Genomic DNA, 15,380 nt, shown 5'->3' with positions numbered 1-15,380 from the left:
GGAGAATTGGTTTCTCTATAGGTCTTTTGTTTGTTTAAAGCAATAAAAAAATGAGGCTGTTTTGCCCATGTTAGGTTTTAAGTTTTAAAAGTTTTTTCTAGATACCTTTATTGGCATTATGAATAATTTTTTCTACTCATATTTTATTCATTTTTAGGATTCATTCCAGAAAATCCTTCTAGCTCTTTGTAAGCATGCATCAGAAACAAAAAACATGTATAAGAAACACAGAGTTCTTATAATTTATCACTTGTTTGTTGGTCTGTTACTCAAAGAGATCAAAAACAGTTTAGGAGGAGCCTGGGCTTTTGTCCTCAGAGATGTAATTTACACCCTGATTCACCACATCAACAGCAGGTAAACAAAGTAATTATCTCTAGTTCTTCCTGTCTGTGCTCCCTTGCTCATGTAACCTTACATTCTGATATTGCTAGCAGATGTTCATTAAACTATAAAATTAATTATAATTTGATAAAATGAAAAAATAAATTTGTTATTCTTTTATAATTTCAGAATTTAAACACAGAATTCTTACTAAAATAGGGAATGTTTTGTGCTAGCCTTATATTTAGATGTTTGCTATATTGCAGGTTTTGTATCTGTAATAGGCTATCAAATTGTAGAAATAAGCAGTGTTAGGAGATTTTGATGACAGGGAATTTAAGTGTTATGGGAGAAAAACTAAAAATGTGGAGTTAAGTGCAAAGTAAGCACATGTCAAAGAAAATGTGCTTATTGAGTTAATAAGAATGTTGACATTTACATTCTCACCCCTAAGTACCTATAGCAAAGTGAGAATTGTACACATTATCTTCGCTTGCCTTCAGATTGGGAAAACTGGTCCTTCATCAGGTAAAAATTTAAGTGGGGTTCTCGCCTTTTGCATAAGAAGATTACAGATACTTTCTTACTTGAGCTTTAACTTGAGGTTTCCCAGACAGTTATTAGCCTACATGTGTCTGAGTTTATGTATAAATTGATTCCTTGGCTGCTTTGAAGCATTTCATACCCTGAGATGTTGAAGAGATGTGTGGATTTTATAGTAAATGCCATTATTGTGGCATTATTATGCTGGGGCAGGGGCTGCTGATGCACTGGAGTGCAACACTTTCTTTCAGAGGGACCTCAGAATTCAGCTCAATAAAACCCTGAGAACCTGATCTGAATTTGAAGCTGACACTACTTAAGGGAGGAAGCTGCACTACATAATCTCCAGGTGTTCTTTACAACCTAATTTTTTTAAACTAATGGTCATTTTAGATAGAGGAGGATTCAGAGACCACGTTTCCATTTTTTTCTACTTCTGTCAAGATTGTCCTGACAAATAATAATCTAAAACCCTTCTGGGGATTTTATTTTCTTGTGTTTATTTTTTAACAATATTTTATTCTATTTTCTAAAGCGATCAGTCAGATTCACTGTTTCAGTTTCTCTGTGTCTCCTGAGCTAAGTCTTTAGAGCTGATTGATTGAGTTGATAAATTTTAAAGTTTAGAACTAATTTGTCCTGACTGTCTTTTCTTTTTCCCTTATTATCCCTTGATGTATAAAAAGCTGATACTCAAGAGAGTGCCAATTAGTATTTCTTTAATTCCACTTTGTTTCCTGTGACAGACCCATGGTAATCAGAGACATATCCATGCGCAGCTTCTCGCTCTGCTGTGATCTGCTGCACCATGTTTGCCACACAGCAGTTACGTGTTGCAGTGATGCTCTGGAGACCCACCTTCGTGTTATTGTAGGAACCCTGATACCTCTTGCCATGGACCAGTCTCAGATCCAGGAGCAGGTAGTTTTGTGATGCTGCTTATGCCTTACCTGTTAGTTTTCCAGTTCATGTTCACTGTTCTTAAGGCTTTATCTGTACTCGTGTTGAATTTTAATTTCTTTTTACATTTATATAAAAACTATTATTTTGGATGTAACACTGTGCCTTTAATTTTTTTAAATGCAACTTCACTTTTGGTTCTACTGTTTTGCCAAACAGCACATCAAGCAGCTAAGCAACTCCTTAAACTCTGTCAATGATTTAATAGGAAATACGATGAAGACTTGTGGTACAAGGAGATGTCTAAAGGACAAAGAGGAAATGTGTGCAGAGAATGGATTTCAGTAGTTCAGCTATTTATTTAATAAATTATCATTAAATGTAGTACATAGGCCTTAAAAGGGAAGCAAAGCAGTTTCTGCTGTGTGATAAGCACTATTTCCCCTCTAGTTTTGATTTTTATGTGCATTCTCCTGAGGGTGAAAATATAGGAGGATTCAGAGACTTAAAATTAGTAGCTGTAGGTGAGAAGAGTGTGCCTGTTGCACTTCAGTCCTCATGTTGCCTTCTGGCTTAATCTGATTCTGCTGTACCGTAGGCATCTGCATGGCTGCACTGTAGCCCTGTGCTGTCCTCCTCCTTGTGCTTCCAGTTCAGCTGGAGGCCTGTGCCAACCCGGCTGAAAATAACCTGGCAGTCTTGTTTCACAGCTTCTTGATTGTGATCAGATTTACAATTTGTCTGTGTAAACAGTTGCACATCTGCAAAGGCCACGTGTCAGGGTATCCCTGGGCAGGAACAAAGCAGGGAGGAAGGAAATTTCTCTGAACTGAATTGGAACTGATGTCAAATGTGAAACCTTCTTGTATCATACTCCTGCAGGGATGCCCACCCTCTAGTGATCACTTGACAGTTTCTTCTTTTTTATTTTTTCTTCTAGCATTGAATGGAGGCTAGTTAATAATTTTCAGGTAAATACAAGTCTTCAAATAAAACCCTCATCATTTAGGTTTGAAACACCTCAGAGGTGCTTGGATTTAATATGCAGTTGCACTGATTTTTAAGTAAGGCATAAGCACAATGTTTTTTCAAAGAAAGTATGGTACCCCATTGATGTAGATACGTTGTTATACAAATTCTGCCAGAGTTCAGTGATTTGGGTAGTAAGGTATGATATATAGGCGTTTGTCTAAATTCCAAATTACCAGCACTTTAGTGAGAACAGGAAATTCCTAATAACTCCAGAAATGCTTGGGTGCAGTGTGTTGTTAAATTATTGTGAATATCATAGAAATCATATTGGCCAGCATTTGAAATTAGCTTTATCAAAAGACAGAACAAAACTTCAGGCTGGGATAGTAAAAGCTTTGATTTCTGTTTGAGAGGAGGAAGAGCAAAAATGCTCCACCATTCTAGAATGTATCTGTGATTTCCCCAAGCCTCTAATAATCTTACAACTTTTAACAGTGTAAATAAATGATATTACTAGTTTAATGAAACTTAGAGAAATGCAAACTTTATAACCTGAATAAAAAATATGGCTCAAAAATGTTTCTCTGTCTTTTTTTGTTTTAATTTACTTTTTATATTCAGGTGCTAGGCTTGTTGAAGTACCTGGTGATAGATAATAAGGATAATGAAAGTCTGTACCTAGCAATCAAGTGCTTAGATCCTTTTCCTGAATACCCTGCTTTTAAAGATTTGCGAGCAACTCAGCAGAAAATAAAATACAGTAAAGGACCATATTCTCTTTTGGAGGTAATTACATTTTAAAATACATCACACAGCATAGTGGGTTTTGTAATGCAAACTTCCCACAGAAGAATAATTTTCTAACTCTAATTTAAATGAGACACAAGGATTCTTTTGTTGCTGGTTTCAGTCACGGAGATACTCGTATGTCTCCATTTTTACTTTGCATCCACATTGTGAGCTTGCTTAGAGCCAATTCTTTACCTGAAGCCTTTATTTGTATGTTGTATGTGCTTAATACAGTGTTGTTTTGCAGGAAATTAATCACTTTCTCTCGGTTGGGGTTTGTGATTCACTGCCCTTGACACGGCTTGAAGGACTGTATGATTTACGCAAAAAGTTGGAACAGTATAAAGATCAGATGAAGGATCTCCTGAAAATTTTCCAAGGTACTGATGTCTGATTATGTGTTTTATTTCTTTTCTACCTGGTTTTAAGTGTTTAGTGATGTAGCCTATTCTAATTTGACATAGAAATTTTTTTGGTGTGTTTAACAATGTAATCATATTATAATTATAATCATGTTATAATCTACACAGAGTAGATTGACATTTATGATTCATGCAACATCAAAAATATCTTTAGCAAAGTTAATTATAAATAAACAGATGAGATGTTACATGACAGAGAGGATAACATACCCTTCAAGCATTTGGCATGGGTCATGTATGATTGTGAGTGACCAGGATAATGTAGAAGTGTATTGATTTGTGGTTGCTTAATGTGTTTTCTTGTATATGAATCTCCCTACTCTTTTAAATGGAACACAGCTTCAAATTTTTAAAGGCATGTTAGAAAGTAAAACTCAGAACAAATAGTAGCATTTAGGTTAGTTGCATTTTGACACGTGCCAAGATTGTGTTTCAGCCCTCAGTTCAGATGCAGTTGCTTCCTAGCTTGGTTTTCAGATAATTGTGCCAGACCATTTCACTTTTCTCCTCTATGTCAAGTCTTCATCAGCTTGTGTGCATGACAGAAAGATTATGTGATTAATTGTAAACAAGTACAAAGTAAAATTTGGATAAGAATTGTAAGGCCATGTTGTAATGCCATGGTGCAAGTGCATTTTGAATTTTACAAATAACTCTCTTTGAACAGAGTTATTGAACAAGCTTTGAACAAGCTTGTGTGGAACAACTTCCATCAGAGGAGAGCCTTGTGAGACTGGAAAAGAGATTGAATAGGAATAGATAGAGCTGTATGAACTGGTGAATGGAATGATGAAGCATAGTAGGGAGTGCTTAACACTTTTATCACAGTACAAGAACAGATTAAGTAATCTGGGAGCAGTTATACAAAAGAAACCATGTTATTTCTTCAAACTACATTCACCATGGCACTTACTACTACTTACTATGAAGATTAGCAACATTACTGACCTTAAAAGGAGTTGGACATATTTTACAGAGATTATTAGGTGTGAAGATGTGCTCAGGCAAGCCCTGAAAAGTATTTTCTCTTGCTTTGCTGGAGATGGGCTGCCAAGCTTAATGGGGATTTTGCCTTATAATAAAATTCTGTTAAGCACTTACAAATCTATTATTCTATGTATTCATTTTTCTAAAGACATCAAGTAAGCATAAAGTCCGATTCCAGGTTTGTACTCCAATCAGTACTTTTTTAAAAGAACTGCTTTCTTGGGTTTTTTTTTTCTTCCTTACACTGACAAATCATCATATTTTTTCCTAGACCATTTTGTTTGGAATGTTTATTTTAAAAGAAGACCTCAGGCAGGGAGCAAATATGCAAGGAAGTACCCTTGAGAGTTTATAATTTGGCAAAGTTAGTTTGGCAACTGAAAGCTAATCAAATTCTTAAAAATTCCTGTCAGAAAGCTTAATTTTGAGGTATTCCTTGTTCAGATTTAGGACAGAATGATGACATTAACTTAAGGGCTATCAGTGGAGCCACATAGTGTGCCTTCACTATTTCAAATAGCATTCTTACACCAACTTAAGCTAATATTTCATGTATTTAATTATAATTTTTGCATTAAAACACTGAAAATAATAGCATAGATGCATTCTAGTTTGGGGATTCTTTGGCTTATTCAAATACACAGACATTTTTCCAAGCCATGATGAATAAGAAAAATCAGTAATTTAGTTGATGTACTGTTTAATACCATCTTGCTTCAGCATTAATAATGCATATTGACATTTGTAGATAAAAGACACTGAAGCAATGTTTTCTTCTAATAACTTCACATTACAAATTTACTGACATGCTTGGCATCTGTTTTTCTTTCTGAATGATAGAAAAGCCAGAAGATTCTGTAATAGTGAAACTGGTGGTGAGCTTACTGCAGCTGTCCAAGATGGCAGTTAACCACACAGGAGAAAAAGCAGTGCTGGGTAAGTTAATTAGACCCACCAGTAAATTATGGCTGTCATTGCAAACGCCAGACTGAAACTGTGGTTGTTCTCAGTGTTACTTCCCACTGTGCTTTCCACTTCAATACACCTGCAGAGTGTGAAGGAAAGAGCAGGGAAGTAGATTTTGGGTTTTTTCTAATGAACATTTAATATCTCTTGTTAAAAATTATTTTCAAGGTCACGTTTTTGTTTTATTTTTTCCAGTTGTTGTGTGTTTTGATAAAATACTTTGTCTGGAAAGAGAATGAGGAACACATTGATACACATTTTTATGTAAAATACAGATTAATTCTTCCTGAATTTGCAGTCTACTGTTTGGGCTCACACAGACTTCTGTTTGTATTTACCATACTCTGTAGGGATTGAAAATGAGTAATTCTGACCTTTTCCATTTGCTGGTCTGTGGCAGTAGCAAACATAAAAGACATATCTGATACAAGCTGGAAAATCCAGAGACATAGGCACTCCTAGAAAATTGAGTTAAAAAGCATAACTGTAATATTTATGAGTCTTAAGCTGCAAGATTTGTTCACATGTAATTTTAATCATAAAGCTCCTTAAGTGATTATTTATAAATGTTTGCTGCTTTTTACCCCATAACAGTCTCAGTTCTAAAAGTAGGATGAGACCTTGTTTTAGTGTGCCTATGACTATAAAATGACATGCATTTGCAGAGGCTGTTGGAAGTTGCTTGGGAGAAATAGGTCCCATGGATTTCTCCACCACTGCTCTTCAGCGTGCCGAAAATGCACTGGATTCTAGAGCAGCGGATTTACTTGAAGACAGAAAACTTCAGTGTGTCTTCAAAATGTTAATTCAAATAAACGCTGCTTTGACAGATAATTGGTGAGTATACTTATTTATATAGTTAACTCAAAAGCAATATAGGAGCTATTAAGTTGCACATTGTTCAGATCACCTCAGAGTAACTCTCTGAAACTGTTCTTAATACTAGCCATGTGTTTCTCCAAGGCTCAGATTATTTACCCAGTCAATCTTAGATGTTTCCTAGAAATTCTGTAGTTGGATGCAAGCCAGAGGGTCTCCTGTGTGCTGTAGAGGACAGCAGTGCTGTGGAGTAAATACTCAGGTTTTGTTCTGCAAAAAAGTATGCAATGGCACCGTAGGTGGTGGAATTATTTGTCTTGTGTACTTACAAAGGTGATTTTGAAAATCAAATACCTGAATGAAATTAACGATAACAATGTTGTGTATGTTCTTTTTTCAGTATTGATGTTAGAGCTGCTGCTGTTTCCTGTTTGAAGAACATATTAGCCACCAAGTCTGGCAATGAATTTTGGGAAGTTTATAAAAGTAAAGCTGATCCCATGTTAATCTATCTACAGCCTTTCAGAACATCCAGGAAAAAGGTATTTCTGATACACCTTATATGAATGGCATACACAGTAGAGAAAAAAGAAAATATCTACCTTTTTTAAAAAGTGAATTTGAAAATATGTTTGAGGTAAATGATACCAAATCTGGCATTTATCAAAGGTATCAATATAATTGCAAATCTGATTGCTTTTGTATGTCTGTTTATCATTTCTGTTGCACCAGTTGCAGCTTTCCCTTCACATTGGAAATTACTATTTTGACATTAGAAAGCTGTGCTTTCATTTAGACAATTTTTGATTACCTAATGGACAATGTAATGTTTTCTCAGAATTCCAGTGTTATTTGATGCAAAAAATAAGTCAGAAATAGTGCATAATTAAAAGTGCATAAATGAGACATTTCCTAATTTTCAATTTTTTTTATTTGTAAATTAAATGTGATGTCTAATGTGACCTTGTTGATGTCACCAGTAAAATTTTATTTTTAATACTTTCACATTTCCTTGGAAAATTTTACATTTATATGAACAAAATTGATATTGTTAATCAATGGAAGGACTAGTAATAGTTAATATGTTTGAATTTGTGCATTGCAGTATGTTTTTTTTAGGTGCCATAGAATTTTTTTGATATTTGCAATATGCATATTTTCCTTGTAGTTTCTTGTAGTGTCTGCTAATGATACAGAGGCTCCTTTAGAAAGATTGGATGACACAAACCTGTGGATTCCTCTGGGAGAAACTCATGAGACCTGGATCAAGCACCTAACTAGTTCAATACTGGGCAGTGGAGGTGTGAAAAATGAAGTTCTGCAGTTGATGAAGCCACTGTGTGAGGTGAGTTAAATCATACATTTTTACATGTACGTGTGCTGTGATGCACAAAAGAAATATCTTGATAGCAGGTAGTAATTTGTGCTATTAAATAATTCAGGGCCTTTGTGATCACATATTGCAGGTACTCATAAAATATATTCTCAAAATACAGGATGTGAGAGATAATTGCAAACATAGGTGAACTTTATATGGCTGCTTTAAGTGAATGCCAGCATAGCCCTGTTGAGTGGTGTATGTGTTCTTTCTCAAGCATTACATGTTTGTTTGGGTAATTGTGAGTTTGGTTGTAACCTGAGAAAGACAACCAAAAAGCATTTCTTTCTTAGCAGATGCTGTGTGTTGTTATTTCTAGGTGAAAACAGATTTGTGTCAGACTTTGCTTCCATACCTGATTCATGATATCCTTCTTCATGACTCAGAAGAATCTTGGAGAAATCTTTTGTCACTTCATATCCAGAAGTTTTTTACAACCTGTTGCAAATTTGCCTCATCTACTAGGTGTACTCCAAATTCTGATTCAGGTAATGCCATAATATTTTTGTTTCAGCTAAAAGAGGAATCCTGGTTGTGAAAAAACTATCTTCTGATATCAAATGTATGATGTACACTTATAGGAAGGCAGAATTTAGAATTTTCTGCCCAACTGATCTTTATTGATGGAGATACCAATAATTTTCAAGCTCATCATTGGCAGCACTGCAGAAGTATCTTCTAACTTGGTTTTTTATTCATAACTGGATAATGTTTAGTACTTGCTGAATTTAGATGTTATCCAGTGTTAAGTGCTGCCAAGACTGAGTCATGGACTGTCTTTTAAAATGACTGATGGGCAGGTCAAACAAGAGCAAGAAAAAGCAATTTTCACCTGAATTTGCCCTTTGGAGAAGACTATTTGCTTTAAGTACTGCCCAGTATTGTTAATGGTCTTCCTATACATTCAGAAGACCTGTTTCATTCCAGCAAAATAAAAGGAAGTTGTAACCAAAAGAACTGCACTAGAGTATGAGAAAGGCAGTAAGTTCATTTTAAAGAAAAGCACCGTTTAAACAAATGGTTCATGTCCTTTCCAGTTAGATTGTGGTTGAATTTAGCAGAAATCTGTGTAAAAGGAAGATCTTTGTTAGACAGTGGCAATGGTACATGCACTTTTTTTCAGGAGCTGAAATAAATACAGTAATTTCAGATTAGGGTAGGTTTGTTTTTTGATTTGGTTTGGTTTGGGTTTTTTGTGCAGTAGCTACTGTGTGATATCTTCTAACTCCCTTGTCCAGTGACAGATCACTGAAAAAAAGAGTCTGTACAATGTCTTGGAGTCTCTTTACAGACAAGTCAGGCAAGCTTCAGGTTGCCAGAGAGAAAGAGGAACCCTTAATATTGCAATTTTTACTAAGAGTGGTATAAATATCCCTAATGATGCTAGGTGTATTTTAAAGTATTTTCTTGGATGCTCACTAGCCTGGGCTGAAACAGTATTCTTTCACATTTTTAAATTCAAGTAACAGACTCTTTCTGCAACTCACAAATTTATGCTCAGATGTACAGGGTGACCCACAATTTTCCAAGAAAAATATGAAGGGATTTTTCCAAGTTCTAGAAACTTGCAGTTAGTTCAACAATACCAGCAAGCAAATGATGGGAGTCTCTTCAATCACAGAACCACAGTCACTTAATTTGGAAAAGACCTCTGAGATCATTGAGTCTAATCTGTGACTGAACACTGCCACATCAACTACACATTGCATTGAGTGCCACATCCAGTCTTTCCTTAAACACCTCCAGGGACAGTGACTCCACCATGTCCCTGGGAAGTCACTCCAGTGTCTAATCATCCTGTCTGTGAAGGATTTCTTCCTAAAAGGAATTCTACGATTCTACACAGGGAATCTTACTGAGGCAATAAATGAAAAAAAAAAAAAAAAAAAAAGAAAATACATACAGAAGCTTTAAATGGAGTTCTCCAGGTGAAAAACTGTCCTGGTAATAAAAAATACCCAAAACCATGAAGTAGCACACAGCTCATTGTATGACAGATGATTGTTTACAGATGAACTGGAGGTGCAGTAGCCAACAGAGCAAAGATATGTTAATTCCAAAATTGGAGTGACAGAACATCAGTATTAGAAGCAAAAATTTTAATCATCTTCAAGGAGAAGATGTGAAGATGTTATCCTATTAAACCAAGGAGAAAACTCTTCCTAGAAAATCTAGATAAATTTCATTCCAATCCATCAGGATCCAAATGGGATAAAACAAGCAGTTAGACATGGGAGAGTCATATGCTTCTGAACACATTCATTTCTGTTTGTTGGAACACAAAAAATGCCCAGATACTTTTTAATGTGTCTTTTGCTTTCCTTAGAGGAAATTGCTACTTCTGCACCTTACTTAATGTAGTAGTAATCAAACCTTTGCTTGTGTGCTCCCTATTTCTTGCTTCTTGTAATTGGTAATTCAGAAATGACCAGAGTAATGAAGAAATTATTAACTCAAACACCAGAACACAACCTGTAGTCCTCTGAATTTTTTTTTTTAATCCAGAAGCAGTACGTGGAAACATAGATTCTTTGAAAGTATGTGCTTGTATGTGGAAAGTAGGGGGTTTTGTGTAGCCATGTGCACTCAAAAAACTGCAGTAAAGCAATTTAGTCAGAAGTGTTTCTGTGCTTTGGAATAACTTACATGGTGGAAGCCCAATGGCCAGAGGTCTTTTTGCAGTGATGTTAGTTCATCTCTGAATTCTGTAAGAAGAAATAGAATCCATGAACTAATAATACAAAGATAATTTCATCAAATTCTGGTACAAATTACTATAATGTCACATCATGTAAGAAGAAGGAATACATTTTGTGACAAACTATTAATTTCATTTTGGAAATGCAGTTCAGGGAAGTTTTTAGTTATTTTTTTGACTGAAAATTAATTACTTTTTATTTTATAAATTGATGTGATATGACAAAAGTTCATTATATTCTTTCCTTTGAAATATACATCCCAGATCAAGAAACCCATAATTTTAGAAGTTTGGATAAAGTATCTCGACGAGCCATGCTTGCTGTTGTTGATTACTTGAGAAGACAAAAGAGGTGAATCCAAGCTTTTTCAAAACATTTGCCTAATTTAATTGCGACTGTTCAAAGATCTGTTGGTGCTCTAGATTAAAGAAAAAGAACATGTTAGTTAAAAAAAAGATATGGCAGTGACCTTGCATTTGTTACAGAAGTGGTATGGCTACTCTTAAAGGGTTCTAACTATGCTGAAGGAGCTTTCTAAACCCTTTTGCTTGATGTACTTCTTGTAGTATGGGTTTTTCAGGGGCTAAGATAAAGTTAGCCTTCAGAAAGCTTTATGGTTAATACTGGATTTATTTTGTTTAATGCTAGATAAAAGGTCTTTTACAGCAGTATTAAAGTCTTTATTTTATCAGATCTGTTTCAGGTACAGTTTTTGACGACAGCTTCTGGCTAGATCTGAATTATCTGGAGGTTGCTATAGCAGCACAGTCTTGTGCTGCTCACTTCACAGCCTTGCTCTACGCAGAAATCTACGCAGACAAGATAAATAGGGACAAGCAGCAAGAAAGGTAGGTGCTGTTTCCTGGCATTTCTGGTAAAATGAATCACATTTTGTGAGTCCCAGCAGTGTTTCGGTTTTAGTTATATGAAATACCAAGAAAGCTGTAAAAATATTCCACTGGTGTGTGTATATGGACATGGAAAATATTTCAAGTCCTTGAATACAATCCAAGCCTCAAAACAGTGTCATGCTGACTTGTAATCAGAAACTTTTCTTAGTGCTTTTGGTTACATTACAGGCAGAAGTTAACCAAGGGGAGAAAGTAAACCCCAGAATGATAACCGTAATTCTGTGAATAGAGCTAAATGATCCTTGTAGGAGCTTTTCTTCCATAACAGACAATTATCTTTGTTTTCTGGTCTAGCAAGATCAAAATATAGAACTAATTTAGGTTTTGTGACAGACCACTGTCAGGTAGTGGAAATATAACAAAAATTTGGTTGTAAGCACATACATTAACAAATTGCTTTTATTCTTTCACAGGGGAAAGAACACTTCAGGCATTCACAAAAGCAATTTTATTTAATAAAAGATTAGAAATCATAAGGTGTGTTTAGGGGGGTTCTCCAAAAGAGCACCTTGGTGTTAAAATCCCTTGATGTTGATATTTCCAGCTCAACTGATCACTTCCTCATTCTGATGGAGAGCCATACTGAATAACCTAGGGATATGATAGTCTTGCATTTACTGTTTGTACCTTTTTTTTCTTGAGTGTTGTCTCAGAATTTTTTTAGTTCTCCATATGAAATTTCCTATTGAAACATTTCTTTTAGATCTTCTTTTAAAGCGGCTAAGAGTTTGACATTTGAAGAAGAAAGTCAAAGACCACCTATTACTACTTTGAATGAGAAAAGTAAAGAAGAAACTGGTCTGAGTTTGCAGGTACTTGTGTTTGCTTCCCAATCTGAATGCAAACCTTCTTGTGTAATTACAATTGTCAGTTTCATCTGAGCTGAAAGTAGATCTAGTAGAATTCAAAAAAGGTGTTTTAATGTTCTCCTCATACTTTAATTCAAAGTGAACTCAGTCGCTTTCCAGACACGTTAAATTGAGTATTTGTTCATTTGAAACACTGACTAACTGTCAAGTCTGAAATCACAGCAAAGCAGGCTTTGTTTCCTGAAAGAGCAGATTTCAGGGTGGTAGCCAGCCAAATATTTTTCAGTTTGTTTTGTCACACATATATATTCATTAAAAATCAGCAAGTGATGTAGAAGTTGTAATTATCAAAACCAAAGTAGTATTATCTCCCTCAGGCTTGTTTGATATATCAAATCTGATCCAGTAGCCTTGTCTAAATTGCATCTTTCCATAGTTCATTATTCCAGGACTGTGCTTGTTTAACTTTCATGATGCATTGCTTAGTTGGTGTATCTGATGCTCATTTACTATTATTGTCTTTTGCTTTTCAACTAGTCCACCTAATGCCCAGCACTAGATCTTTAAGAAATAAGCATTGAAAGTAGGCCTGAAGAATTTGGCTAGACTGCATAACTTTTTTTACCTGTTATGATAGCCGGCTGAGGTACTACATAAAGGAAAATGAAGCAATGATGTTACCTGTAAAAACATTTACAAACTGATATGATTTATGTAAAACTAACTCGAGCTGGTTCCAAAAAACCAGTTCTTTGTTTTGTGGTGCATGTTCTAGGACCTTCTCATGGACATCTACAGAAGCATTGGAGAACCTGACAGTCTTTACGGCTGTGGTGGAGGAAGAATGTTACAGCCATTGGCACGGTATAATTTATTCATGTTCTTATGTTCTTTAAAGGCATTGCTTTCTTTTACTAGTAAGGAACTTAAATTGAAAACTTCTTCTTCACTTACACCAGGATAAGAACATATGAGCATGAAGCAGTATGGGAGAAAGCACTTGTAACATATGACCTTGAGACAAGCCTCTCTCCATCTACTCGCCAGGCAGGAATAATAGAGGTAATATTATTTTGTAAGGGGAAATGAGTGCAAGAAGTGATATTCGTCATATTGAGTCATTTGTAGGGAGTCCAAAATTGTTTTAGAGCTGAAAGTGATCTCTTTGTTCATGAAGTCTAGCCCATTGTCATAGGGCATCCAAATTGCGTAATATAAGACAACTCAGTATTTGTTCTGAAAACATTAAGGTTCTTAGTCCTCTTGTCAGATGGGTAATTAATTTTGTGAAATACTTAAAAATAAGTATATTCAATATTATTCCAGATTTAGGCCAGCTCCTAAAATGACAGGATATAGAAAGTAATGTAGTTGGTTATTTTTGCTATCTCATTCTTAAACCACTCTGCTATGAATCACTGTGTGATTTTTCTGATACAGTAGATAAAAAGAATTGGTGTTATTTTGAATCCTTAATATGCTTTGCCTTTTTAGCCTAAAAATGTTTATACCAGTTCTATAAAAATGTAGCACAGATGTATGTGTGTTTCCCCTCATTTAATTTTCCTATGGTACTTTTAATTTCTTACCACAAATTATTTAGTATCACTGCTAAAATTCCATTGCATTTGTCCTTCATAGTGGCTTGACATGTAATCTGATTAATTGGTCACAATTATAAAGACATGATAGCCTTCAAACAGATAGGAGTAATAGGAAATTAATCCTTTCATATCCTCATCAGGAGAAACAGTTCATTAAGAAGTAAAATTCCTTTTGACTTACCACCCAGGAATGATGGCATGGAGAAATGTGTGCTGATAGTTAATTTGAAGCACAGTCTGGCAATTTATTTTAAAAAATGCCAGCCACAGTAGTAAAAAAAAAAACATTTTCCTGGAGTTGCAGATATCAATAGTGTGATTGGTAGTCTTAATAAAAATTTTTCATTTTACATGTAGAGTTTAGAAATAGTTATGGCCCTGTCTTTTCTGCAAAGGGTTCTTTGTTTCCAAAACCAACAAAGCCATTAAAAATACTTGTTATGTTTAATAAGGGAGGAAAATAAATTTTGAGTAATTTTCTTAATTCTAGGCTTTGCAGAATTTTGGGCTTTGCCACACTCTTTCCATGTACTTAAAAGGGCTGGAACATGAAAACACTGAGTGGTGTGCAGAACTGCAGGAAATACGCTACCAGGCAGCATGGAGGAATATGCAGTGGAGCCACATCTCTTCTGTCAAGTAAACCACCTTATCTTTTTGCTAGTTCTTTAAGCACAAGGCAATAGGGTCAGATCCAAGCAAAAAAAAAGACAAGAATAGAACTAGTTTCTGTGAAGCAGGTCACCTAATTCATGTTAATCATTGAATTGAAAAGCAGTGTTTTTCATTTAAGCTTGTCTACTTTGAATGCACATCACTTTTTCCTGGGAAACTGTACACAGGTGATTCTTCTTTTTGATTGTTCTTAACGTTAAACTGAAATTTTCCATTTTTGATTCATATAGTAGTTGTATTTTAAGTATGAGAGAGGGATAGAGAGAGATTTTAGTATCTAGTTTATAAGAAAATAGGGAAAATATTACTCAGTAAGCCACAAGAGGTTATCAGGTCCTGGATATACAAACACCAGTGTTGATTCATGGCTACTGTTCAACTGAAAATATCTGTCACAAAGACAAAATTAACTTTATAGAGAAATACAGTTTTCATTTTATTCTATGTTAACTTTTATTTATTAGAGATGAAGCAGGAAGTCCAGGGTACCATGAATCATTGTATGATGCTCTTCAGTCTTTACGAGATAAGGAATTCTCTGCTTTCCATGACAGTCTTAAAGATGCCAGGTAACAAATTGTA

The 15,380-nt window shown here is 35.1% G+C and overlaps 1 protein-coding gene across 4 annotated transcripts in view; it reads left to right on the top strand.

Moving 5' to 3' along the window:
• ATM (ATM serine/threonine kinase) overlaps positions 1-15,380 on the top strand; it is a 56,468-nt gene that overhangs the window by 20,784 nt on the left and 20,304 nt on the right. For all 4 annotated transcript variants that reach the window (XM_064409354.1, XM_064409352.1, XM_064409353.1 and 1 more), the window contains exons 29-44: positions 158-357; positions 1,614-1,788; positions 3,361-3,525; positions 3,776-3,908; positions 5,778-5,873; positions 6,569-6,740; positions 7,123-7,264; positions 7,891-8,067; positions 8,420-8,588; positions 11,063-11,150; positions 11,492-11,647; positions 12,414-12,522; positions 13,295-13,383; positions 13,479-13,581; positions 14,614-14,762; positions 15,263-15,367. In XM_064409354.1, the coding sequence (XP_064265424.1) occupies positions 158-357; positions 1,614-1,788; positions 3,361-3,525; positions 3,776-3,908; positions 5,778-5,873; positions 6,569-6,740; positions 7,123-7,264; positions 7,891-8,067; positions 8,420-8,588; positions 11,063-11,150; positions 11,492-11,647; positions 12,414-12,522; positions 13,295-13,383; positions 13,479-13,581; positions 14,614-14,762; positions 15,263-15,367 (2,228 nt within the window). The remainder of the gene's footprint in view (positions 1-157; positions 358-1,613; positions 1,789-3,360; positions 3,526-3,775; positions 3,909-5,777; positions 5,874-6,568; positions 6,741-7,122; positions 7,265-7,890; positions 8,068-8,419; positions 8,589-11,062; positions 11,151-11,491; positions 11,648-12,413; positions 12,523-13,294; positions 13,384-13,478; positions 13,582-14,613; positions 14,763-15,262; positions 15,368-15,380) is intronic.

The sequence above is a fragment of the Passer domesticus genome, chromosome 2 (assembly GCF_036417665.1).
Source record: "Passer domesticus isolate bPasDom1 chromosome 2, bPasDom1.hap1, whole genome shotgun sequence".
In the NCBI taxonomy this organism is placed as follows: Eukaryota; Metazoa; Chordata; class Aves; order Passeriformes; family Passeridae; genus Passer; species Passer domesticus.
The sequence above is the reverse complement of the archived record's forward strand: the minus strand, read 5'-3'. Positions and strand labels throughout refer to the sequence as shown.